The 22452-nt window shown below is 37.5% G+C and overlaps 6 protein-coding genes across 8 annotated transcripts; 4 read left to right on the top strand and 2 right to left on the bottom strand.

Moving 5' to 3' along the window:
- Positions 1-664: 664 nt before the first annotated feature.
- LOC108110085 (putative zinc finger protein 840) lies at positions 665-5330 on the bottom strand. Its single transcript, XM_017218975.1, has 3 exons — positions 4440-5330; positions 3859-4215; positions 665-3540 (listed from the first exon to the last, which is right to left on the bottom strand). Exons 1-3 carry the CDS (start codon positions 5166-5168, stop codon positions 2356-2358), a joined length of 2271 nt encoding a protein of 756 aa, XP_017074464.1. The 5' UTR covers positions 5169-5330; the 3' UTR covers positions 665-2355.
- Positions 5331-5737: 407 nt separating this feature from the next.
- LOC108110058 (T-complex protein 1 subunit zeta) lies at positions 5738-8121 on the top strand. Its single transcript, XM_017218938.1, has 2 exons — positions 5738-5988; positions 6377-8121. The coding sequence occupies exons 1-2, from the start codon at positions 5852-5854 to the stop codon at positions 7839-7841; spliced, it is 1602 nt and encodes a 533-aa protein (XP_017074427.1). The 5' UTR covers positions 5738-5851; the 3' UTR covers positions 7842-8121.
- Positions 8122-8354: 233 nt separating this feature from the next.
- On the top strand, positions 8355-10327 carry LOC108110060 (diphosphomevalonate decarboxylase). The gene is made up of 4 exons (XM_017218941.2): positions 8355-8521; positions 8584-8654; positions 9005-9122; positions 9187-10327. The coding sequence occupies exons 1-4, from the start codon at positions 8470-8472 to the stop codon at positions 10137-10139; spliced, it is 1194 nt and encodes a 397-aa protein (XP_017074430.1). The 5' UTR covers positions 8355-8469; the 3' UTR covers positions 10140-10327.
- A 551-nt stretch (positions 10328-10878) lies between these two features.
- On the bottom strand, positions 10879-20235 carry LOC108110057 (rho GTPase-activating protein 26). Of its 2 annotated transcripts, none has more exons than XM_017218934.2 (13): positions 19829-20235; positions 17533-17958; positions 15243-15400; positions 14994-15167; positions 14559-14774; positions 14417-14488; positions 14299-14350; positions 13724-14037; positions 13327-13657; positions 13159-13264; positions 11773-13095; positions 11588-11667; positions 10879-11521 (listed from the first exon to the last, which is right to left on the bottom strand). In XM_017218934.2, the coding sequence occupies exons 2-13, from the start codon at positions 17708-17710 to the stop codon at positions 11421-11423; spliced, it is 3105 nt and encodes a 1034-aa protein (XP_017074423.1). In that variant the 5' UTR covers positions 17711-17958; positions 19829-20235; the 3' UTR covers positions 10879-11420. The 2 variants fall into 2 exon arrangements, with proteins under 2 accessions (XP_017074423.1, XP_017074426.1); XM_017218937.2 differs by having other exon boundaries at positions 13724-14010.
- Positions 15552-17496, top strand: LOC108110059 (kelch-like protein 4). 2 transcript variants are annotated; one of them, XM_017218939.1, is made up of 3 exons: positions 15552-15707; positions 15783-16428; positions 16735-17496. In XM_017218939.1, exons 1-3 carry the CDS (start codon positions 15655-15657, stop codon positions 17359-17361), a joined length of 1326 nt encoding a protein of 441 aa, XP_017074428.1. In that variant the 5' UTR covers positions 15552-15654; the 3' UTR covers positions 17362-17496. The 2 variants fall into 2 exon arrangements, with proteins under 2 accessions (XP_017074428.1, XP_017074429.1); XM_017218940.2 differs by having other exon boundaries at positions 15552-16428.
- A 565-nt stretch (positions 20236-20800) lies between the features above and the next one.
- Positions 20801-22205, top strand: LOC108110012 (39S ribosomal protein L3, mitochondrial). Its single transcript, XM_017218848.1, has 4 exons — positions 20801-20901; positions 20961-21066; positions 21128-21648; positions 21715-22205. The coding sequence occupies exons 1-4, from the start codon at positions 20864-20866 to the stop codon at positions 22133-22135; spliced, it is 1086 nt and encodes a 361-aa protein (XP_017074337.1). The 5' UTR covers positions 20801-20863; the 3' UTR covers positions 22136-22205.
- The last annotated feature ends 247 nt before the right edge of the window (positions 22206-22452 follow it).

Here is a 22452-nt window from a genome sequence, read left to right as displayed (position 1 = left end):
TATAGTTTATAAATGTGTATATAGAACACGCCCCTGCCGAGTGATCGCTTCTGCGTCTTAGGGGCTTTGGGGGCCAGCCACTTGCGATGACACAAACCCAGAAAGATATGCCTCCGAATTGGCTAACAACAGCGGACTTTTTAAAGTGACGACACGTGCCCGTTAGTTTGATCGGGATTTAGAGAGCTCCGGAGTCTGTTATACATATATATTAAATACTTAATGAGTGTGTCTTTTATAACTATGAACTTTTGTAAAGAGTTTTGCATTTTAGAAAAATCCAATCAATTAGTTTGGTGTCATACAGGCAAACATTCGAATTCCCATCTAAGCATGACTTTGCACTTTATATGACGTCAACACAATTAAAAATATATTATTTAAATGGTAAAAACAAGCACGATAATTCCAAAGTATAACTAGCTTACTTGCTATATAGTATTTACCAGACGTGCGACAACAACTGTAAAGATACTGATAACGACGTCATCTGCTATCTTTGGATGAAAATTCAAGTGTAATAAATAAAACACAGATGGTTTGTTGTTTTGTTTTTAAATATTTAAACCTATTTATTCGAGAATACTTCGAATATGTGTGTGTTTGTATATATTGTATCGTACTAAAATCTCATTTGATATTACTAGGATAAATAAAATTGTGATTTGTTTACATTTTTTCTCTTATTTAATTTACATTTTTAGAAGACGCTTATTATGTTTTGTTAAAATAGTCATTACGATTCTACTTTGTTTAAATATTTCGTTTTTGTTTCGGATGAGTTTCTCTTTGCTTTTTGTAGGTTGTGGTTTTTCCGTCTGATTCTCCTGGAAGCGCACTTTTGTTACGATTCTTGTGATTATTAATCTCCTTCTGGCTCTTAATTGTTTTGTTTCTTATTTTGTCTCCTCGTTTTCTGTTAACTATTTCACAATTTGTTTGAATGCTCGACTAAATCCAAAAAGTAAACCAAGTGAATCCGCTATCGGCGACGATCGTTGATAAGCAAGATCTTGGATTTTGGTTTATTTCGCATGAGTAAGCTGGCAGATCCGTGTGGTCCGCGAAATTGTGCTAAATGAACTTAGGATTAGATGAAGCTTCGCCCAACACTGGGCGATCGTTTCCGTATGCTATATTGCCATGGCTATAGCTAATATGTATGTTAATAGTTAATCGGCCTGCTCGAGTTATATATTTACAAATAGGGTTACAATATACGGTTAAGGTTACAATTACAGGACGAAGCGGCGCGATTTTCGAGAAACTAATTCGCCTCGAAATGTATTACAGATTCAGTCATTCGCGGACAGTGCGATTCGTAACCATAAGGCAATAGCAATTGCCTTAAAGCTGCATCACTCACCGTGCAGTACATTATATTTTGTGTATGTATGTGTGTATTTCGGTTTTAGTGGCTTAAACATAATTGTTAGATGCTTAGTAAAATAGTTATTGCTGTTAATTATCGGCATAAGTGGCTTGGTTTTCTGTTCGGTTTATCAGTTTGATGGCATATATGGTTGTCTGCACTTTTAGTTCACTTTCGTATAAATATATAGTTAGTACATAGAATACTTTATGAAATACTTAGTTCTGGAATGTATCGACTCGCTCACATCGATTTTGGGAACGGAGGGGATGAGGAGGAATGTTTACAATTCTTACATGGTTAATTACAATCTTTGTGTTTCCTTGTGTGTTGTGTTTGGGGTAGAAGAACTCGAAATTGGCACTGAAATGTTAAGTATTTGTTATTTGTTATAAGTACCGATCTATCCCTCTCTTTTTTGGCCCCTTCCTGCCTCTATCTCTTTCTATTTGAACTTACTCAATAATCATTGGGAAGTGGAAGGAAGTGTTTGCCATTTTGCTTAAAACTAAAGTTGCATTAATGGGCGTTGTTAAATACTTTTTTGCTTTTAAGTACGACTACAGGTAAATTGGATTTATATAATATAAAACACAATCAAATTAAAATATAAAACAAAATAATACAAGAGACCCTGCTGTTTGAATTTTACGATTCAAGCAATATAAATGGTACAAATAAGAATATTTGTAACGAAGAGAAACTTCGATTAAGGTTTCTGATTAATCCTATTAAGTTTCAGTTAACTGGCTTTAATTCCGAACCGAATCATATTGCAAAAAGGGCCGAGCCTAAAATTAATATTAAAAAAAACTAACTAAGCTGCCTGGATTGCTGGCAATTTAAAGACGTTACAGTTGCAGTTTCAGTTACTTTTAAAACTATTTGACATAGCGACCACGCCCACGGCCACGACCGCGCCCCCGACCGCGGCTTTTGGCCTTGGAATGGTCCTTGTCCTTGTCCCTCTCCCAATCCCTATCTCACAGACTACTACGACCCGAACGCCCAACAGCTCCGACGGCTCCATTGGGTCGATTGTGCCGACGTTTGTGCAGATAGAGACCAGCCGCCTGGGCGAACGCCGAACCACAGATTTGGCAGACGTAACGCTTGATTTTGTCATGGATTTGTTTGTGGTTCTGCAGGTTCTTTGTAGACTTAAATGTCTTGCCACAGATATCGCACTTGAACTCCTCGTTGCTATAGTGCTGTTTCAGGTGCTCAAACAGGCTGTTGCGCGCCACAAACGATTTATTGCACTGCGGATAGTCGCATTTATAGCACCGCTCCCGCTCATCCTGATGAACAATTTGATGCGCATTTAGGTGACCCGGCGTGGCAAAGCTGCGGCGACACACTTCGCATCCATATGGCTTGGCAATATCACTGCCACCACCACCGCCCATTGGATCTTCATCGTCGGCAATATCAACAGCTGACTTGGAAGCTTTTTTTCTTCGTCGAGTGCCGCTGCCTCGGGATTCTTCGCCTTCAGTTTTGATTTCCTCATCCCCAACACCACCGTCCATAATGCTGTGATTAAGCGCCAGTGAGGGAAGGAACAGCTCCTCGTTATGCCGCCGCAGGTGCTCATCATAGTTAGCCTTCTCCCGGAAGCTGGCCGTGCACAATTCACAATTGAACTTTACTTCGGTTACGCCGCCCAAATGCAACTGCTTGTGGCTATCAAACTCCTCCGCATTGTGGAACTGGATGCTGCAAATATTGCAGAAATAACCGCCACCCAAACTGGGCTGGTGAGTGAGCATATGGAGGTCCAGTTCTCTGAGTGTTTGCACAATCTCCGGACAATGCGGGCACTTGAAAGGCGGTATATCGTCGTCCATGAAGTGCATCTGGTCGTAGTATATATAGTTCGCTATGAATTTCTTTCCCAGACGCTCGCTATTGAGGCGCTCCATCTTCTGCTTGGAGTAGTCGAAGCGCAGCTGGGAAATTCGCTTCGAGATCTGAATGGTGGTTACGTCGATCAGCTGCTGCAGTTCAATGGCCATCTGATGGAGTCCCTCGCCTCGTCTTTCCTTGCTGCGATAGTCAGGATCAAAGCGATTGTAAAAACACTGATACCTCTTCACCATGCTCAATAGCTTGGCCGTGGACGTGTCGTTCCAAATGGCCGAAAAGCGGCGTCGATAGGAGGTTTCCTGCCGGAAGGAGTAGAGTTATTGATTGACCATTTCATATTCCCACCCCAAATCTCATTTCATATGCACTTCTAAATTCTGATTAGAAATTTATGAATGTTATGATGAGGTAAGCAGATAATATATTTTTAAAGCGCTAATTCAGTAGTGAAGAAAAAAATTCAGTAAATAAATTCTGATATTTAAACGAACATAATGTGAATAAGAATTTGCTCTAAAGCCGCCCCACTTTTATGTTAATTAACCCGCTGTTGTATGATTCAACCCCCGTTCAACATATTCGGCCAGATAGATCGATTTAAAGGGATGACCACTAACCTTGACAACGGCATCGGACATCTTATCGTTGTAACTGTATACCTCGTTGAGGAAATGGAGCTCCTTAAAGTACCACAGCGTACTGATATTGGTCTTCTCTAGGGCCATACGATTGCATTCCCGCTTGTACACCGTCCGCAGGTTGTCCCACTTACGGGTGATGGCGTCCTTGGCCAGTGAGATATTGAAGCGACTCTTGAACTCTAGCACAATCCAGTCGAGAAAGCGGGCGCGCTTCACACGATCCCGAAACTGTGCATTGCCGTGGTCCCACAAAAAGGGGTTGCGCTGATACGAGTGGATGAGGAACTGGATCATCTTGCGGTCCTTAATATGCATCGTAACCTCCCGGTCGCGCTGAGGGGTGGGAAAGTAACAAAACAATCATTACAAAAATGTTATATGGAAATTAGTGAATATTAAGGGTGAAATAAATGTAATTCCATATACGAAAAATGTTCAATATTCTTAATTCATTTTGTAAATACCTAAAACTCTTACATGTTTTTTCTGCATTTATATTCTTCAAAAGATATTTTCGTGATAAAATAATATATAGTGTAAAAAAAAAATATGCTTACTCCCAGTAAAGACTCCTCCACCATCTCATCATAACTGAGGAAGTCGGATTCTGGACCGAAGCCGCTGTGGTTGGCACCGTCGAAACCGCCGTAGTCCATGTACTCGCCGGAGTTGTCGTCCATGTAGCTGTTGTCTGGATCACCATAGTCGTCCATGGAGGAGTCACCGTCGCCGGCGATGAGTACCTCGCTGGAAATGTCCCTATGGCGCTGCTTCGTGACCTTTTTGCGCGGTCGTGGCTTGGAACTGACTACTGGAACATCGTTCTCGGGCAGTATGGCTTCGTCTTCATCCTCGCCGACATCAGAATCGGGTAACCTGTGCTCGTCGTCGTCATCCTCATTCGCAACCACATCATCGTCGCTGCATGGCAGTTCTTGCAGCTCCTGTTTGATGACCATCTGCGGCTCCAGCAGAGCCGTGTCTGCGTCCGTTAAGTCTTCGATCTCGTGGAAGTTAGGCAGATCCCCGTTGCGACTCGACAGGGACATTGGCTCTCCTAGACTAAAGGATAGACGGGAGGCGGGATTCGCCACGGACTGATCGCCCAGATGGACTGTCTGCATGTGGCCAATGAAGGAGTCGAAATAGAGGAACTTTTCGCTGCAGAAGATACATCGCAGTGCGAAGTATTGGAAGTCCTCTGTGGCCGTCACCACGCCGCAGTCCTTGGTGCAGTGACGGAAAATCTCCTCGTCGTTGGTACGTGGATACGCCAGGACACTCATCGTGTAGCCTGCGAATCCTCGTCCTGTCCTGTGAACGCTCGCAATTTAATTTGGGGCTCTCGGTACGCTGCTCTGTGGTCGGCGCACTCAAATATCCTGCTTTATTTTTACTTTATTCCGATTTTGCCAATACAAGTTTTTTTTGTGTTTGGGGTTTGGGCGCACGGTTGCATTTCGATTGCTTATCGACATCGGCGGTAGCTAGCCTATCTATTTTTGCTTACTCAAAAAGCGTAAATACTTACAAAACATTAATATTTCAAAATCTACATTTCGATTATTACTTTAATTTTGTTAACTTAAATAATCCTATTATATTGTATATATATATATATAAGCCGTTATTATTATAAGTTATAATTTTTCTGAAAAATTATATTCTTTGATTTTGGAAAATTTAAAGCTTATAAACATTCGGTATGATGGGTTTCCAATTCAAAATAATATAATTAATGACAACATAAACTATATTTCTGATCTAAAATAATTTGATTTTCATAAAACATCGTTAATATCGATAGTGCCATGAAGGAATGAATGAAATGAATAACCTTTTGGTATTTGCCTGACTTGGTCACATTTGTCATCTGATTTCTTCGGCTCACATTCAGCGTGTTTCGTTTAGCTGATTTCTTGATTTAATTTGTTCAATAAGGAAAATTATTGTTTAACAACGAGACGCGATGGCTTCGATTAGCTTGCTGAACCCCAAGGCCGAGTTTGCTCGCGCCGCCCAAGCTCTGGCCATCAATATCAGTGCCGCCAAGGGATTGCAGGATGTGATGCGTACCAATTTGGGTCCTAAGGGCACAGTTAAAATGTAAGTGACTAAGCATTACTTTTATTAAGTCTCACTTTACATTGCGATAGGAGTTTAAGTCAAAAGTATAGCTAATATATATAAAAACATAACTTTTGGCCACAGCTGCGGCGACGGCAAGTTTGAGGTTGGAGTTGAACTAGCGGCATGCGTCATCGCAAGGGAAAGAGAGGGAATGTCGGAAAGAAAAAAGCTTAATATTTATGTTTTTATTAAATTACAAGAGGAACCTTAAATGATACTTGCCGTAAAAGACTTTTTTTTAGTAAAAAATTAAGTTCTGTTCGCATAAACCTTTGTGTGATTCAGAAAGTGAGACAGAAAGAGGCGTGACTTGACTCACGCGCTGTGCGAAAAGAAAAACATACTAATTCTAGAAACTTCGCAGGTTGGTTTCTGGCGCCGGCGATATCAAGATTACCAAAGACGGTAATGTGCTGCTCCATGAGATGCAGATCCAGCATCCCACTGCCTCCATGATTGCCAGGGCCAGTACTGCTCAGGATGATTCAACTGGCGATGGTACCACCACCACGGTGATGCTCATTGGAGAGCTCCTGAAGCAGGCGGATATCTACCTGTCCGAGGGTCTGCATCCCCGAATTATGACAGAGGGATTCGAGAAGGCTCGCGACAAGGCACTGGAGGTGCTCGACAAAGTCAAAGTGCCTGTTGAGATCAACAAGAAGAGCCTGGTGGAGGTGGCCAACACTAGCCTTAAGACCAAGGTGCATCCTGCCCTGGCCGATCTGCTCACAGATGTCTGTGTCGATGCCGTGCTGACCATTGCCAGTGCCGATAAAACCAAACCTGTGGACCTCCATATGGTGGAGCTAATGGAGATGCAGCACAAAACCGATACAGATACGCAGCTGGTGCGTGGCCTGGTCATGGACCATGGTGCCCGTCACCCGGATATGCCGAAGCGCCTGGAGAATGCCTACATCCTTACGGCCAACGTCTCGCTGGAGTACGAGAAGGCCGAGGTGAACTCGGGATTCTTCTACAAGACCGCCGAAGAGCGTGAGGCCTTTGTGCGCGCCGAGCGTGACTTTATCGACCAGCGTGTGAAGAAGGTGATCGAACTGAAGCGCTCTGTATGCGATGGCACCGACAAAACTTTTGTTCTGATCAACCAGAAGGGCATTGACCCCATCTCCCTGGACGCCCTGGCCAAGGAGGGCATCCTTGCTCTGCGTCGCGCCAAGCGCCGTAACATGGAGCGTCTGGCGCTCGCCTGTGGTGGCACTGCCATGAACTCATTTGACGATCTGCAGGAGGAACACTTGGGCTACGCTGGTGTGGTCTATGAGCATGTGCTGGGTGAGAACAAGTATACTTTCGTGGAGGACTGCAAGAACCCGCTGTCTGTCACGATCCTGATCAAGGGTCCCAACAAGCACACGATCACCCAGATCAAGGATGCTATCAGGGACGGTCTGAGGGCTATCAACAACACCATTGCCGATAAGGCCTTGGTGCCCGGAGCTGGTGCATTTGAGGTGCGTGCCTACAATGAACTGGTCGCCTTCAAGGAGACCATCAAGGGCAAGTCCCGTCTAGCAGTACAGGCCTTTGCCGATGCTCTGCTGGTCATTCCCAAAACTCTGGCCGTCAACAGCGGTTACGATGCCCAGGACACAATCGTCAAGCTGACTGTGGAGGATCGCCTGTATCCCGAACTGGTCGGTCTTGACCTGGCCACTGGCGAACCCATGAATCCCGTCGATCTCGGTGTCTATGACAATTACATCGTGAAGAAGCAGATCCTCAACTCCTGCTTAATCATCGCCAGCAACCTGCTACTCGTCGACGAGGTGATGCGTGCAGGCATGACGAGCCTCAAGGGCTAGTCCCATCCATTTCATTCGATTCATACACGTTAACCAAGTTAATGCGCTGCCTGCTTTTCAACCCGCGTCTCTCAAAAACCACAACCAAAAGAAACTAAACCTATTTAATTTGAAAATACACGAACTCGGAATGGTTGCGGCTGCAAGTATTCACAAAGAAATATTAAATCATACACAGATCTATAATTATCGCTAATGTATTTTCTATATTTTTATTACGACTAATGATTACTTACTAAAAACCATTGGTTTAAAAATAAAAACTTAAATTGAAACGAAATGTTAAGTGTTTTAAAAATATGAGTAAAAATTGTATGCAATTTTGATAAATTTTTAAATATAACGACGCAAACTGTTAGTCTTGACACTAACTATAAAATAAAAGTAGCAAAGCTTCACTTCGCAATATAAGAATACCCATACTACTTTTTTTTACACAAACCATAAAATAAAAGTAGCAGAGTTTCACACCACGCTGAATGGTCATACTACTTTTAGAATACCTTGGTATTTTCCAACAATCTATTCGCTACTATATGCAGTCAACAGTTAGTCGCTTTCGCCTGGAAAGTGGAAATAAACTAAATCAAAGTATATTTTTGTAAATAATAAGTGTTTGTGTCTTAAAATGATATCAGTAACTTGTGTAGCCCCTGTGAATATAGCTTTAATAAAATATTGTAAGTACAACTCAGTGGCATTCAGTCAACACAAGTGGCTTATGGTCCTCCTTTTATTTTAGGGGGAAAGCGTCATGAAGACTTGATACTGCCCGTCAATGATTCCATTAGCATGACTCTTAGCACAGATGATGTAAATATTACCGACAATTTTATTTAACTATTCATTTTTTTTTTTATCAAATCTGTATAAGGTAAATAAATTATGTGCATACTTTTAATGAGCGTGAAGTGTGAAGCCGGTTTACACTCGCAAGCGAAAGTAAATATGATAAAAAAAAACTTTCTATTTAACTTTTGTTGATAGGCTCAAAAATTTTCACTTTTCTCCTCATTTTCTTTGATTTTTAATTTTTCCTATCAATTTATTGTAACAATTATATTTCGAAAAAGTTCATTAAAACTTCTGAAAGTGATAAAAAAAAAAATGGATAGTTTTAACTTGACAATAATATATTTTTAAAATTTTGTTTTCTTTTTAAGTTGTGCGCCAAGACTACAGTAACTGCTTCAGAAACTTTCGAACAGAATCGAATGTGGTTAAATGGAGATGAGGTGCCTTTTGAAGAGAGTTCACGTTTGCAACGCTGTTTAAAAGAAGGTGAGGTTTGTTAGCCTGTAAAGTACGATTCTTTTAATAATATATATATTAAAAATATTTCCAGTTCACCGCCTGGCACTAAAGAATGGCAATCAGAAGGTTCCTCCATCCTGGAAGATACACATTGCGTCGGTTAACAATTTTCCTACCGCTGCTGGACTGGCATCCAGTGCAGCAGGCTATGCCTGCCTGGTATACTCCCTATCTCGACTTTATAACATCCCGCTAAACGAAGAGCTAACAACTGTGGCACGACAAGGTAGTGGATCAGCATGTCGCAGCTTATATGGCGGATTTGTACAATGGCATCGTGGTGCTCTTGATAATGGCATTGATTCGGTGGCCAAACCAATTGCATCATCAACACACTGGCCAAACATGCATGTACTCATATTGGTTGTTAATGATGAACGGAAAAAGACTGGTTCGACAAAAGGAATGCAGCAGACGGTGAAAACATCACAATTGATAAAGCATCGTGTAGAGAAAGTTGTACCTGAGAGGATAACACAATTAAGGGAAGCAATTGCTAATCATGACTTTCAAACATTCGCCGAGATTACGATGAAGGACTCAAATCAGTTTCACGCCGTTGCCTTGGATACTTATCCACCATGTGTGTATATGAACGATGTATCTCATAGGATTGTATCTTTTGTTCACGACTATAACGAGATAATGGGAAGCTATCATGCTGCATACACCTTCGACGCTGGACCAAATGCTTGCCTATACGTATTGGAGGAAAATGTTCCGAGTCTTCTGAATGCAGTTCAAAAAGTGTTTCCAAGTGATATAATGGATAGTGCTGCGTACTTACGTGGTCTTGCCGTTCCAAAACTAGATAGTAATCCGAAAATTGAGGCTTCTCAAAAAATCAAAATCGAATCATTAGATAGTCATGCAAAAAATGCCTTTAGATATATAATTCATACAAAAGTTGGTGAAGGGCCAAGAGAATTAAGCGCAGATAATAGTTTATTGTTTAATGGACTTCCGTTGGACCACAAGGGGTAATATTCAATACTTTTATAATAATTCATCTGCCTAAGGCATTGTTTTAAACTATTGAAACAGTGGGTGGAGTGTTTATAACATGAAAATTATATAAAAATGTTTACACAAATATTTATTTATTTATATTTTTATAAGAATACCACTAACAATATCATTTTATAACAAATAAAGCTTTATGGAAACTGAAATTGACAAAAGTTGTGGTGATTTTTAAAAAGAAAAGCATTTGTGCTACAATTTGTGAAATGAAATAATGAGCATTGTGGGTAAAAATATAATTATTCAACTTCTAATACATGAATTCAATGACTATCTAATATTTGTTTGAATACAAAATAAACTCAGCCTATTTGAGTTTTTAAATATGTTTATTAATGCGCATATATAAAGATCTGTACAAACAATATAGTAACTAATTCAGAAATGGTTTAACAAGTAAATGCTAATGAATGGCTCTGTTGTCTCCTTCAGAAGGAGTTCATGCCAGATAATAGCAACTGCTGACCTGAATTAATGACAAATTTACAAAATAAACAAAAATGAATACAAAGTATAAAGGCTGTGAGACAACACAATCTTGAAAATAAATATAAAAATAAGTAATTTCATAATTTCTTGACCCTTAATAAAACCAATCAATTGCTATTTAAAACTTAAACAAAGGATATTTCTTGGTAACCGCCCAGATTTCTTGGTTTTTATGAAAACTCTTGATAATCAAACAATTTTTTCAACATTCTACGTTTTCTTTGCCTTGCTAAGAAAATATTTATTATTATTATTATTTTATTTTTTTTTTTTGATATGGTATATGGCAGACTTCAGTTTAATGTTTACATTTTAAAAGTGATCGAAGCACTGCTATTTATTTTTTTATACAATTGTATATGTAGTAGATATTAGATACGATGTAATCCATTTTTGCACAAATTACGTGAATTATGTATAAATAAGCAACAAATGAAGAGCGTAACAATTAGTAAATAAATCTTTGCAGTTGCACTGAGTTTATACTCCTTATTAAATAATTAAAAATAAGTACATTGTATGGTCATGGTATTATAAAGGTTAACATATTTATAAGGTAAGATTGTGGTTTCCTGGTTTCCAGCATAAAATAAAATGCATCTCATGTAAAACCCCATGGGTAAATGGGTAATCAAAAATTAGTTTTTTACACAACGATTATATTCAGATTACCTATTTTTTTTTCTTCTTTCATTTTAATTTTATCTACCGACGAATGCAAAAAATAATAGAGAACTCTACTGAACTGAAAATCTAATGGTGAGGCTTCAAATGTTCCACATAGTTCTCCGGAATGAGTCCTGTTTTGCCATTTAGCGTACCTTGCAGCCAGCCAGGTTCGTGCGAGTAACGAACTATAATCAAAGAAATTAGAAAATAGAATCGGATAAATATTTACAAACGATATAGTTTTCACTTACCATTGGTTATTATTTGGTTGGGCTCAAACGACAGCTCTCCCTCACTTTCTCCCATGCAAGCATAAAGTGTGCGCACACGACTATAAAAATGAGAACAACTTTTAATGAATTTTCCTTTTAACAATATGATTAATATGGATGATATGGCAAAGGGAACGTAGGAAAATGCATTATAAATTACTTACGCTGTGCCCGTTGACAAATCACGTTTTATTTGGTTTATGTCACGATTACGATGCATTTTACTTGGCGGATATTCGGAGCTATCGTTTGTGGTGCCGCCACAGCTTAGACTAACTGAGGGCAATGTTGTGGCCGTAACGACCTCATCGCAGGTGGTTCCCAGAAGTGGCGACAACGATGAATTCTGTGACGTTGTCAGTGCATAGTCATTAGAGTTTCGTGTGCTTAAATGCTGTGCAACATTCGCACTGCTACTATTTGTTGCGACAATAGAGCTGCCCAAGCCATTATTGGAAGAAAGTGAATCACATACGCTGTCATTAGAGCTCGATGTTGATGTTGGCATTAAGGGGGAATAATGTTTTGTCTGTCCGTACGAGTACAGACCCCGTTGAACGGGTGGATGCTGCTGTGGACCACTGGCACTGCCCAGAAATCGCTCCTTTCGCATTGCGGTATTTGGCGGGGAAACATTGTTTAGGCTAATCCGATTGCTTGAGGTAGCAGCACCACCACTAGAGGTGTTTGTATATATATGGCTACTGGAGCCAGACTGAGTCACTGGCGTTGCCGTGGTCATTAGGTACTCAGGATGTCGAAAATTACTTGTGCTACTCACGGGGATGGCATGATGTGATTGTAACGCCAAACCACCATTGTTAGCACTTATGATACCATAATCGGGCGCGACATCAGTGTCAGTACATGAGCTGGGTACATAACGTCGTGTGCTTGCTTCATTTTTCGATATTGTGTGAAGATTATTGATGCTACCGATTGTTGGTGATAGTATTCCATTTAACATGTGCATTGGTGGCGACAGGGATATGCACCCAGCTCCACCACCCGAACTATTCATTACGTTCGATCCGAGGGCATAATTGTCGCCATTTGGAATATTTTGCAGGCTAGATGACATCGAGGGCTCTGTACAGTTGGATTTGCTGACGACTCGATAGATTTTCTGCTGATTTAAGAACATTTGATTTCCCGCCGTGGTACTGCTACTACCACTGGTGCCCATGGCACCCGTAGAAGCGGCTTTTCCTATTTGAGATGCCCGAGGCATTCGAGTCGGTGGACTGCTGCGATTTGGGTACATGATGCTCGGTGCTTTCGTAGCATCTGGTAACTTAACATCAGCGCTAGGTTTGTTCTTAAAAATCCTCTCATAGTTATCAATTAGAATGTTGATGACGATATTATTAAACTTGATATCCAATATGGCTGCCACTGATTCTTCTCGTGGTCTTAACAATGTTGGCCCGAAAACCACTCCAAGATTAAATACGGACATTTTGTTCTTTTCGTACTTCCGTGAAACGCTAAAAATGTAATTATTTAAAATTATTAATATAATTAAAACCAACTATTACATGGATACTTACTCTGTTAAGTGACGAATAACCATATCTAGCATCTGAAAATTAGGTTGCGGTAATTTGTAGACCAGCTTGTGCACCTCGTTCACGCGTTGATTTAAGGTTTCTTGCTCTGAAAATATCATTTATTTAATATTTTATATTATCATAATATTTAGACCATAATAAGCTTACTTGCTGCTTCAATAAAATCGCTGTGGTATTGATATGTCATCAATGGCTCATTTAGATTCCGCAGATACATTTTTAGAGCACTAGCTATGGTGTTGCTTTCCATTAAATCACGATACTTGTCGTCGATAAAGACATCATCGGTTTCCTTTTGATTGAGACCCAAAGCCAAAAGCTTGCTGATTTTGGTTCCAACACCACTTTTCCGATAAATCCCTTCATCCTCCAGACCTCGGATTTCTAATACTTGTATGCATCTGCGGATAAACATGAATCCGGGTTCATCCAGTTGATAGGCCTCGCTGACTTTGATTTTACCGGGAGCCAAATATGTCTTTAAACGAAAATGTTAATATAAATAGTAAATAAAAAAAAATATATTCTAGTAAATTAAACTTACCGGCTCCGTGCCATCCATAGCACTTATCCAATACCGATGATCCTTTTCGCTTAAAGCTTGAAATGTATAAACGACTCCTGGTTTTTCCTTAAAAGTCAAATCGAAGCAAAACCGCTTCTCGAACTCAGATGCCCGTCGCTGGCAGGAGAAGAGCGTTAGTTTCTCGTCATCACGTGCCTCGGGCCTCGTAAAATTGTGATTCATTTGATTAAACTGTAACATTGTGAATTCCCGCTTCTGCTTCTTGAATGTACAATAGTATTTTGTCCACGTTGCTTTGAATGGCTCTAAAAGGGAGATTTTCAGAATGGAACCTATAATTCGGTTGCAATAAACAATTAGTTGAAGGCACTCAATTATCATTACATTATTTTTGAAGTAGCATTGAATCTTTCTTTTAAAAAGACTATCTACGCAAAACTACAGGAATTTGGTTTAAATATATATTAGTTAATATAATAGTATTATATTATAGGTTTAGCAAAACAGATCATCAAAATGATAACAGTCAACCAGTCAACCAGTAATAATAATAATCTTATCTTATATAAGTAAACGTAAGTAAAAACACGTACTTTTTTCCATCAGAAATAAATAGCCACGTTTTGTAAAAATTTCCTCGGGCTTCTGTTAACAAAATGATGTATTAGAAAATAATGTTCTATATATAGATATTTTGTATTATCGACTTACTGTGCGCTTTTCCATATACTTTGTTTTCAATTCAGTCACTTTTTCGCGGGCCTCCTCGAAATTTTCACGAGTCTGTAAAGTGATAAAGATTTGATTGATTTATAATCAAAATAGTGAAAACAATGATTAATCGCCAACTTACTTTCTGGACCTTGTGCCTCAAATCCTGCAGGTAGTCACGATGATCCTCTGCCTGTTCGTGAGCTGTGTGGTAAAAAACCAACCAGCCAGAAATAAATGCGAGCAATATCTCCACAAATTCGAATTTGATTCGTTCCTGCACTTCTTGTATGCGCAAAACATAGCTCAGTGACTCTTGAATATATTCGCGCTCGTGCATGCCCAAGCTAGCATCAGCCTATAAAAGAAATAAATATTAATATTGTTAATATTATTATCAAAAAACAATGTGTAGTGTCTGTAGTTTTATAAATAATATCTAAAATTATATACCACTCAGCCCAAAGATAAATCGACCATCAACCTCTTAGAATTCATTGTTTGCTTAGTGTAAATTATTTAGAAATTGTGTTTTTCTTAATTGAGGAAAAAAACCCGAAAATTATTAATAACTTACCTCCTGAATTGTGTTTTCGGGCTTTTTAGTTGACATATTGAGAAAACGCTCCTGTGATTGACAGAACTTCTCAGTTTTTTTATCAAATTTTTTTTTGTTTTCTTTGACGCCACCAATTTGCTTTTTTCGAAAATCCTCCAGTGACTCAATAATATGTTTATCAGCGAGCGTTAGCTATTAAAAAAAACATTCAATTTTGGATCCTAACAAATTTGTCGGTTTGAGAATATAACCATTCTTTTGACTTACCATCTTTTCGCGCTCATCTTCAATATTGCCAATAATAGCACCGAATCGTTTTAGGCTTTCACAAATGACATTCTCATCATCGGTCTGAGCAGTGCCTATGCACTCAAAGTTAAAGTCGGTAAGTAAAATGGCCAATTGTTTCATTCTAGTGGACAGCACTGAAAAATATCAATTGCAATTTGATCAAAACATTCAAAATAAATATATAAAAAATATCAAAATAATAATGTAGTAATAAATCCAATTTTTCTTTTTTCATTTCATGAATTTTCTTTATAAAGAACATATTTCTTATTTTATAAACCCATTTGACAAGTATTGTTTTTAAAGAAGGCTACGCTTTGTACTTCTTAGAAGTCATTTCTATCGTAACACTACGAGTTATTCTTATCGTAACACTAAAACTTAAAAAATGCATAAAACGCAACCGTTTTTGCTTAAACCAAAACCGAATGATGTGGAAGAGTAAGATAAAAGCATCTAGTAATATCATTTGATTTTAATTTTTAATTCTTTTTTTTTTTTTTTTTGTTAAATTAGTAAAATAGAAACGCAAATTCTTGAATTTGCGGAAGCAACTAGGGGGAATTTAAATAGTGCGTTAAAAAAAAATGAAAACGAACCCATGTTAAGAATGCTAACCCACACAAATATGACGCCAAAAAGACGTTTGGTAAAGGAACTTCAGGAATTTGAAAATACGGACATATTCGTTATTGTCAACGATCACGCCTTCCTCTGCCACTCTACTGTTCTATGCTTTTACTCCAAGGTGATGCTTAAAATAATACCATCATGTTGCGGTCATATTGTTTTTAAGACTCCAGAACTAAGTCAAAAGGGTTTTAGCGATTTGTACAATTGGATGATTTCAACTCAAGGCACATTGGATATATTGGATTTTGCCGACCTTATGAGAAGCGCATTTTTTCTGGAAGTAAACGAGCTAATAGAGCTTTGCTGGAAAACTCTGGATACTCATCTTTTCGATGAATTCTCAGCGTTTAGTGTTATGTACGAGAGTCGAAAAGCCAGTGAGCTAATGCCAATATTTAAAAAGATGTCTGACCGTATCGCAAGATCGACTTTAGCAATTACATGTTCTCAAGAATTTTTGTCCTTAAGTGAGGTTCAGATATGCGGCCTTCTACAATCCAATACCTTGTCAGTGAACTCCGAAATGGAGGTGAGCTTACATTTATTGCTATAATCACAGCAGAACATTCATGATAATTCCATATTATCCTAAGATAACGATCAATATTTATAAAATAACAAAATGATACACTTATCTATTTGATAGTATTCATTATTGACCTGGCAAGATACTAAACTCTTATCTTATTTGTCTTTTTCATATTCTCAACTTAAAAACCTAAAACACATTGTTTATATCACATTTTCTTGCCATTTTTTCGATCTAGAATGTACTGTTCTTTTTATCTGTGAAGCTATCTGTTCATTCTTTTTTATGACTATTACTTTTTTACAGCTTTTATATGGCACACTGAAGTGGCTTATACATTGCTGGCCACAGCGCTCTTCTAGCATAACCACGGTTATGAAAGACATTCGCTATGGATACTTGCCACCAACAATGTTGACCAACCTAAAGTCATCGGATCCAAATAATATTGGTCCATTTGTTGATATAGTTAAGGTAATTAGTGAGTCTCCCGATATAAGAACTCTGATTCGGGATGGATTGTTCTACAGTAGTTTAATCATAGCCTGTGCCAATGACCCATCTTGCATTGAAAATAATATTGAATTTAGTACGTTTAAATTGCTGGATCATCGTAATTGGATACGTGATAAAAACTGTGAATATCATCGTCCCGTGACCCGAAAATCTCCTAATATGCGTTATGTTACATTTAAACAATATCAAAACTATCTACAAACTTTGATCAGTAGTGGTCGTGAATTTGACAAATTCTTGGAGTATCCCGATGACGAAGAATATGCTGAAACAAATCCTGCTTGGCTGAAGAGGCGAAAAATCGATAGAATGTTGCTTTGCTTAAGGACATCATACGCCAATCAGAGTTGGTATATCAAAGATTCGTTAAACAAGATATTCCAACAAGGAAAACGAAAACAGCTTGTGAAAAAATAGTGTCTCCTTAAAAATATGAAAAGGAAAATTGGCAGCAACCCAAGGAAAATGGTTTATCATATACATATTTGTTTTAAATATTTACATAAGATTGTTTAAAGTCTGAGAATTTTCCTTGTTTGATTAAAACCCAATTTTTTTCCAATCGAATAATGCATTTGTTCTACTTACTTTTTGCTGCACTCATAAGATCTTTGACCTCTTTGATTATTCGTTTTATTTGATGACTAGTGTGATCCAGTTCCTTTTCATGGCGATTCAAATTTTCGCGAAAGTCCGGACTGTCGACGATGCATTCCTCAAATTCCAGTGGCTCCAAGCCGCGGCGTATATTTTTGCCGCCGCCCATGTTTTTTGGATTTGGTTTTAATAATATTGAAGAATTTTGCTGGCCGAGTATTCTTAAAGTTTTCTTTAGGCTCAAATCGAATTTTCACAGTGTTGAGTTCTTTCTCAGTTGCAAATATATTCTGTATAATTGTAAATTGTTGGTGCTGTAGTGTTTGAAACATTTACAGCAAAAATGACTCCGATAATATTTTAACTTTTCAATGTAAATACTGATTTTCAGTTGGCGGGCGATGCATATTGTTATTCCTGTGGATACAACTAATATTAAAATCCATTTTTTTTCGATTTCAAGTATAAGTGTGAAAAGTAATATAATTGTATTAAGAATTCTTGTACCCATGCATCATCCGGTTTTTATTATGCATAATAATAACATGATTATTCTTTATCAACGATATTTTCGGAATCCCCAGTTCTCGGTGAAGAAATAAACGCGCTTTTATTTGCAGTAAAAAATCAATTAAATTCTTTTGTAGCTCTGGTTACTAAAATAGTGATAATTAGCTGTTAATTAATCATAAAATAAAATTATTATTATACCTAGAATTTGTCTAGAATAGGGATTATTGAAAGGTGGAATAATATTTCATTCAAGGGTGGATCTCAATTGATTTTAAACGGCAAAAGAATTACCGAAAAAGTACGCCTTCAAAATGGTATATACAAATAGATTACTTAGAATGATAAGTTAAGATAAAAGTTGGGTAGTCACTGACTAATTTTCATCGATTTCGGACCACTGTTTTTTCTTCTTATCGTCGTATACCGAAAAACACCCACACTTTCATAAACTTCTTATCACTTTCAAATATAGAAGCGTTTACCAAAAACAAGTTTAAATACATTTGCGAACACTTTTCTATCGAAATCATACTAGCCACAAGCTGATAAGTACCTAGCCATTACATAAATATCAAATAAAGGCTTGCAAATTGCGATCATTAAATTGACTTCACTAAAAAAATTATCTTTTTAAATACATAAGATTCGTTTCCTTTATTCTCGGACACATTTAAGGCAAATACAAATCCACAACTTTGAATTTATTGCAAAATCATTTTTGGTGGACTTTAAGATTGACATAATCAAAATATTATACAAATAAAACATTGCTTTGTGTATTATATAAACCAACAACCTGATGAATGTATTCTCCAAACTCAAAACGTTTACCGAATGGACCATATCCACAGAAGATAATAAAATATTTGCAAAAAAGTTATTTTTATTATCGGTTGGTCAACATTCCTGCAATATTTTTATGCCACGCAAAGGACCACTGAACATTGATAACATATACGATTTCTATTTTTACTCTTATGAACTGCAACTCGATTGCTTTATGAAGAAAGCTAAGCGGTTCATGTAAATGCAAAATTAATTTAACAATAATCAAGAGCTAAACAATAATACAAATAAACGAACACATGAACAGCGATTGTAAATCACAGTCGAAGGTTATTTACATTGTACGCTAGGCCGAATTTGTTAAATAAACAAATAACTTCAGCTGATTGTATGCACGGCCCAAAAAACCCAACTGTTGCTATGTATTTTCGTTAGTTAGTCTTTAAATTTTTAAATACTGGCTTTTTAAGGCTTAAAAAACACTCAGACATTCTCCGTTTAAATTTATCTTATCGTTTTTACCATACATAGTTATACCAGCTTAAAGTTGTTGAATATACATAGGTATGTAGTTATGTACATATGTATGAACACACCGCCTGTATTTTGAATTGTTGCTAAGTATTTTGTGTACATTTTATATTTAAAAATAACTTTAGTTTATGTTTGCTTAATGATAAAAAACTGAGTTGCGCACTTTACAACACTAATTGTAAGAATATGAGGGAGGGGAGGCTGTATCGAGAGTTTTTCTCTTTTTTTTTGCATAAACTTGTTAAATTTTGATGTACATATGTAAACATTCGTCTTAAAACAGGTTGCGAGGCCACTACAACCATAATTTGGATTTCGAACATACCCCTGGGATGAAAATGAACTGCAACACTAAATCCTTTGTTTATTTCGTATACATGTATTTGTTTAAAAAAAAAAAACTAAATAATATATATATATAAATATATATATGTACATATACATAGATACACACCAGCACAGATATGTAATGGAATCACAAATAAATAAATGAAATCCTTAAAATTAAGCGTTTATTGGATCATCTCAATACACATTTCATATGACTTTAGCCCATTGGAATTCACTTGTACAAAAATAAATGCTCTTAGTTACGAAAGGCAACCGTCGGTAGTTTTTCGCGTACCGCAACCGCACACACATTTGTACCGTGTTAAAATTACTCACAGAGTAAACATTAGTGTATGAGTAATTTCCCAATATCTAATGTTGCTCTGCTCCAAGAACGCAAATTGACCGCGTCGCGCGTTTCGTATCAATAAACGGATATTATTTAGCATCAATTGCACATTTCATTTCATTGTATTCGAAATGCACCACAATATATATATTACTTTGGCTGTTAAATCTCCGATTAGAAAAAAAAAATTAATGTAGGTCTGATAAAAATACACAAGTTATCTTAACGTGCTGTTAAATATATAAAAAGTGCTGTTAAGCGCATCTTACACCATGTTTCCACTAAGCACAACAATTGCAGGAGAGTGCAAATTAAATATTTATAAATAATTATATAGTTATTAAATGAATATATAGTTTTTTTAATATACAGTTTTCTTTTTTTGTTAAATGCATGTTTATTAACAAAAGTTATTATTGAATAGTGGAAAACGTAAGTGGTATAGTGGAAATGTAATCCTTTGCTACAAGAGTTTGAAAAATATTTATATTTATATTTATATGTTTATATAGGGCCTTATATAAAGCATTGGATAGTAGTAATTTACTATTTACTAGTAATAAGTTAGAGCTAAACTAACTCATCACAACCTATTTATTTAAACTAAACAAAATTAAAGCAAAATATGTTATTCTTAACATTTTGCTCGGATGTGCTCTGCGGATGTGGTATATTATCTTAAATACTATCGTGATTTTCTGAAAACAATCGGTACTGCCTAATAAAGTCACACCATCGATGGTTTGACAGCTCTATTGGTTAGTCCGGACCGGCTCGGTTTTATGCATTGTTAAAATATATTATATAAGCATGATGCGGAGTGTTATTAACCAATTATTGGGTCTCAGGTTGGTACAATTTGTATTGCTTTAAAGAACAATTAATACTATTTTGTTTCTGTATTCAGGCTCAGCGGTAACTGCGGTGTTATGGTTACACAGGTGCGTGACAAGGGCCATTTAAGCAGACCTCGTCAGCGGAATCCCCAATGGTTTTTGCGTAAAGAAGTCACAGTAAGTTGTACATATTTATTTATGTTCAATCTAAACATTCATTAATATTTCAATGCAACAGAAATACGATGACTTGATGACAGCTGAAAACAAGCAGTTCGTCAATGAAGTTGGTAATGAAAAATTTGGTGCTCCAGCAATTATAAAAGAGAATTTGATCAAGACCAAGGAATCATCCACCGAGGCAGTTTGGACTCCTGGTTTAAGGAGGTGCGGTGTTATAGCTCGAAAAATTGGTCAATATCCTCTTTGGCTAAAGAATGGCGAAAGAATACGCACAACGCTGTTGCAGATTGCGGATAACCATGTTATTAAATACATTCCTCCGGAAGAGTATTTACCAGCCCAACCTCCAAAAGTTCACAATTTGCATAAGCGAGGATGTATTCTCGTTGGCTCCGAGACCACAAACCCAGCTCTGCTGACCAAAGAATACTCGGGAATATTTCGGGATTCTGGTGTTGTTCCCAAGAAGAACTTGGCGCGATTCATCGTTTCTCCAGAGGCTCAACTTGAGCCAGGCACTCCCCTAAATGTAAATCATTTCGGCATCGGTGACTTTGTCGATGTTCGTGGCAAAACGTAAGTATTTTTTTAAAGTATTGTATAAATGTAATGTAAGTGTAATCCACCATTCTTTTTATACAGTGTTGACCACGGGTTCCAAGGTGTTGTCAAACGTCACGGATTCAAAGGAATGCCAGCCTCACACGGCGTTACAAAAACACATCGGCGTGCCGGTAATATTGGCGGAGGTGGCGAAAAGGGTCGTGTTTGGCCTGGTACAAAGATGCCTGGACATATGGGAAATCGGTGGCGTGTTATTAAAGGATTACGTGTGTGGCGTATTAACTCGAAATATAATGTTATGTGGGTGCAGGGCAGCTCAGTGCCCGGCCCCACTGGCGGTCTTGTCTATATATACGACACAATTTTACCACTACGAAGGAACAAGGAAGCCCCTCCATTCCCAACGTTTTACGGGGAGCCGCAGCAAGCATCAGATGATATATGGTTCGACAAGGTGCACAACTTTAAAAGCGAGTCAATAACATATGAAAACGAATAACTTTAGTACTTAAGGTATTATAGAAATCTAATTTGTTGTTTTGAAATTAAAAACTATTTTATATACAAAACGTCTTTGAAGTTTATGACAATGATGATTGTGTTGTCATCAACTGGGATACATGTTTACATTTTATATATTCTTCGTATTGTCGTAATGGTAAACATAAAAAAAATGTATATAGTTTAGTTTAAAGATTATTGTGTAAGTAAAAATGCGACCAAATCACAATCAAAGACTTTTGTTTCAGTGTTCTCAGTTATTCTATGTGTGAACGCTCCGCATCAGCATTTTAAAACGTTAAAACATATTTTTCT

Source organism: Drosophila eugracilis, unplaced genomic scaffold, assembly GCF_018153835.1.
Source record: "Drosophila eugracilis isolate 14026-0451.02 unplaced genomic scaffold, ASM1815383v1 contig_1858, whole genome shotgun sequence".
NCBI classification, from domain to species: Eukaryota; Metazoa; Arthropoda; class Insecta; order Diptera; family Drosophilidae; genus Drosophila; species Drosophila eugracilis.
Note: the sequence above shows the minus strand (reverse complement) of the source record. Positions and strands in the feature narration are given on the sequence as shown.

Coding starts and splice junctions, on each gene's coding strand:
- LOC108110060 (XM_017218941.2), top strand. CDS start 8,470: ATGATATCAGTAACTTGTGTAGCCCCTGTGAATATAGCTTTAATAAAA. Junction 8,522..8,583: donor TATAGCTTTAATAAAATATT/GTAAGTACAACT, acceptor CTTTTATTTTAG/GGGGAAAGCGTCATGAAGAC. Junction 8,655..9,004: donor TGACTCTTAGCACAGATGAT/GTAAATATTACC, acceptor TTTCTTTTTAAG/TTGTGCGCCAAGACTACAGT.
- LOC108110012 (XM_017218848.1), top strand. CDS start 20,864: ATGATGCGGAGTGTTATTAACCAATTATTGGGTCTCAG. Junction 20,902..20,960: donor AACCAATTATTGGGTCTCAG/GTTGGTACAATT, acceptor TTCTGTATTCAG/GCTCAGCGGTAACTGCGGTG. Junction 21,067..21,127: donor TTTTGCGTAAAGAAGTCACA/GTAAGTTGTACA, acceptor TCAATGCAACAG/AAATACGATGACTTGATGAC.
- LOC108110085 (XM_017218975.1), bottom strand. CDS start 5,168: ATGAGTGTCCTGGCGTATCCACGTACCAACGACGAGGAGATTTTCCGT. Junction 4,216..4,439: donor TGGAGGAGTCTTTACTGGGA/GTAAGCATATTT, acceptor CCCACCCCTCAG/CGCGACCGGGAGGTTACGAT. Junction 3,541..3,858: donor TGTCCGATGCCGTTGTCAAG/GTTAGTGGTCAT, acceptor TCCTTCCGGCAG/GAAACCTCCTATCGACGCCG.
- LOC108110058 (XM_017218938.1), top strand. CDS start 5,852: ATGGCTTCGATTAGCTTGCTGAACCCCAAGGCCGAGTTTGCTCGCGCC. Junction 5,989..6,376: donor CCTAAGGGCACAGTTAAAAT/GTAAGTGACTAA, acceptor GAAACTTCGCAG/GTTGGTTTCTGGCGCCGGCG.
- LOC108110057 (XM_017218934.2), bottom strand. CDS start 17,710: ATGGGCGGCGGCAAAAATATACGCCGCGGCTTGGAGCCACTGGAATTT. Junction 15,401..17,532: donor TCTTATGAGTGCAGCAAAAA/GTAAGTAGAACA, acceptor GATATTTTTCAG/TGCTGTCCACTAGAATGAAA. Junction 14,775..14,993: donor CCGAAAACACAATTCAGGAG/GTAAGTTATTAA, acceptor TTTCTTTTATAG/GCTGATGCTAGCTTGGGCAT.
- LOC108110059 (XM_017218939.1), top strand. CDS start 15,655: ATGCATAAAACGCAACCGTTTTTGCTTAAACCAAAACCGAATGATGTG. Junction 15,708..15,782: donor AAACCGAATGATGTGGAAGA/GTAAGATAAAAG, acceptor TTGTTAAATTAG/TAAAATAGAAACGCAAATTC. Junction 16,429..16,734: donor CAGTGAACTCCGAAATGGAG/GTGAGCTTACAT, acceptor ACTTTTTTACAG/CTTTTATATGGCACACTGAA.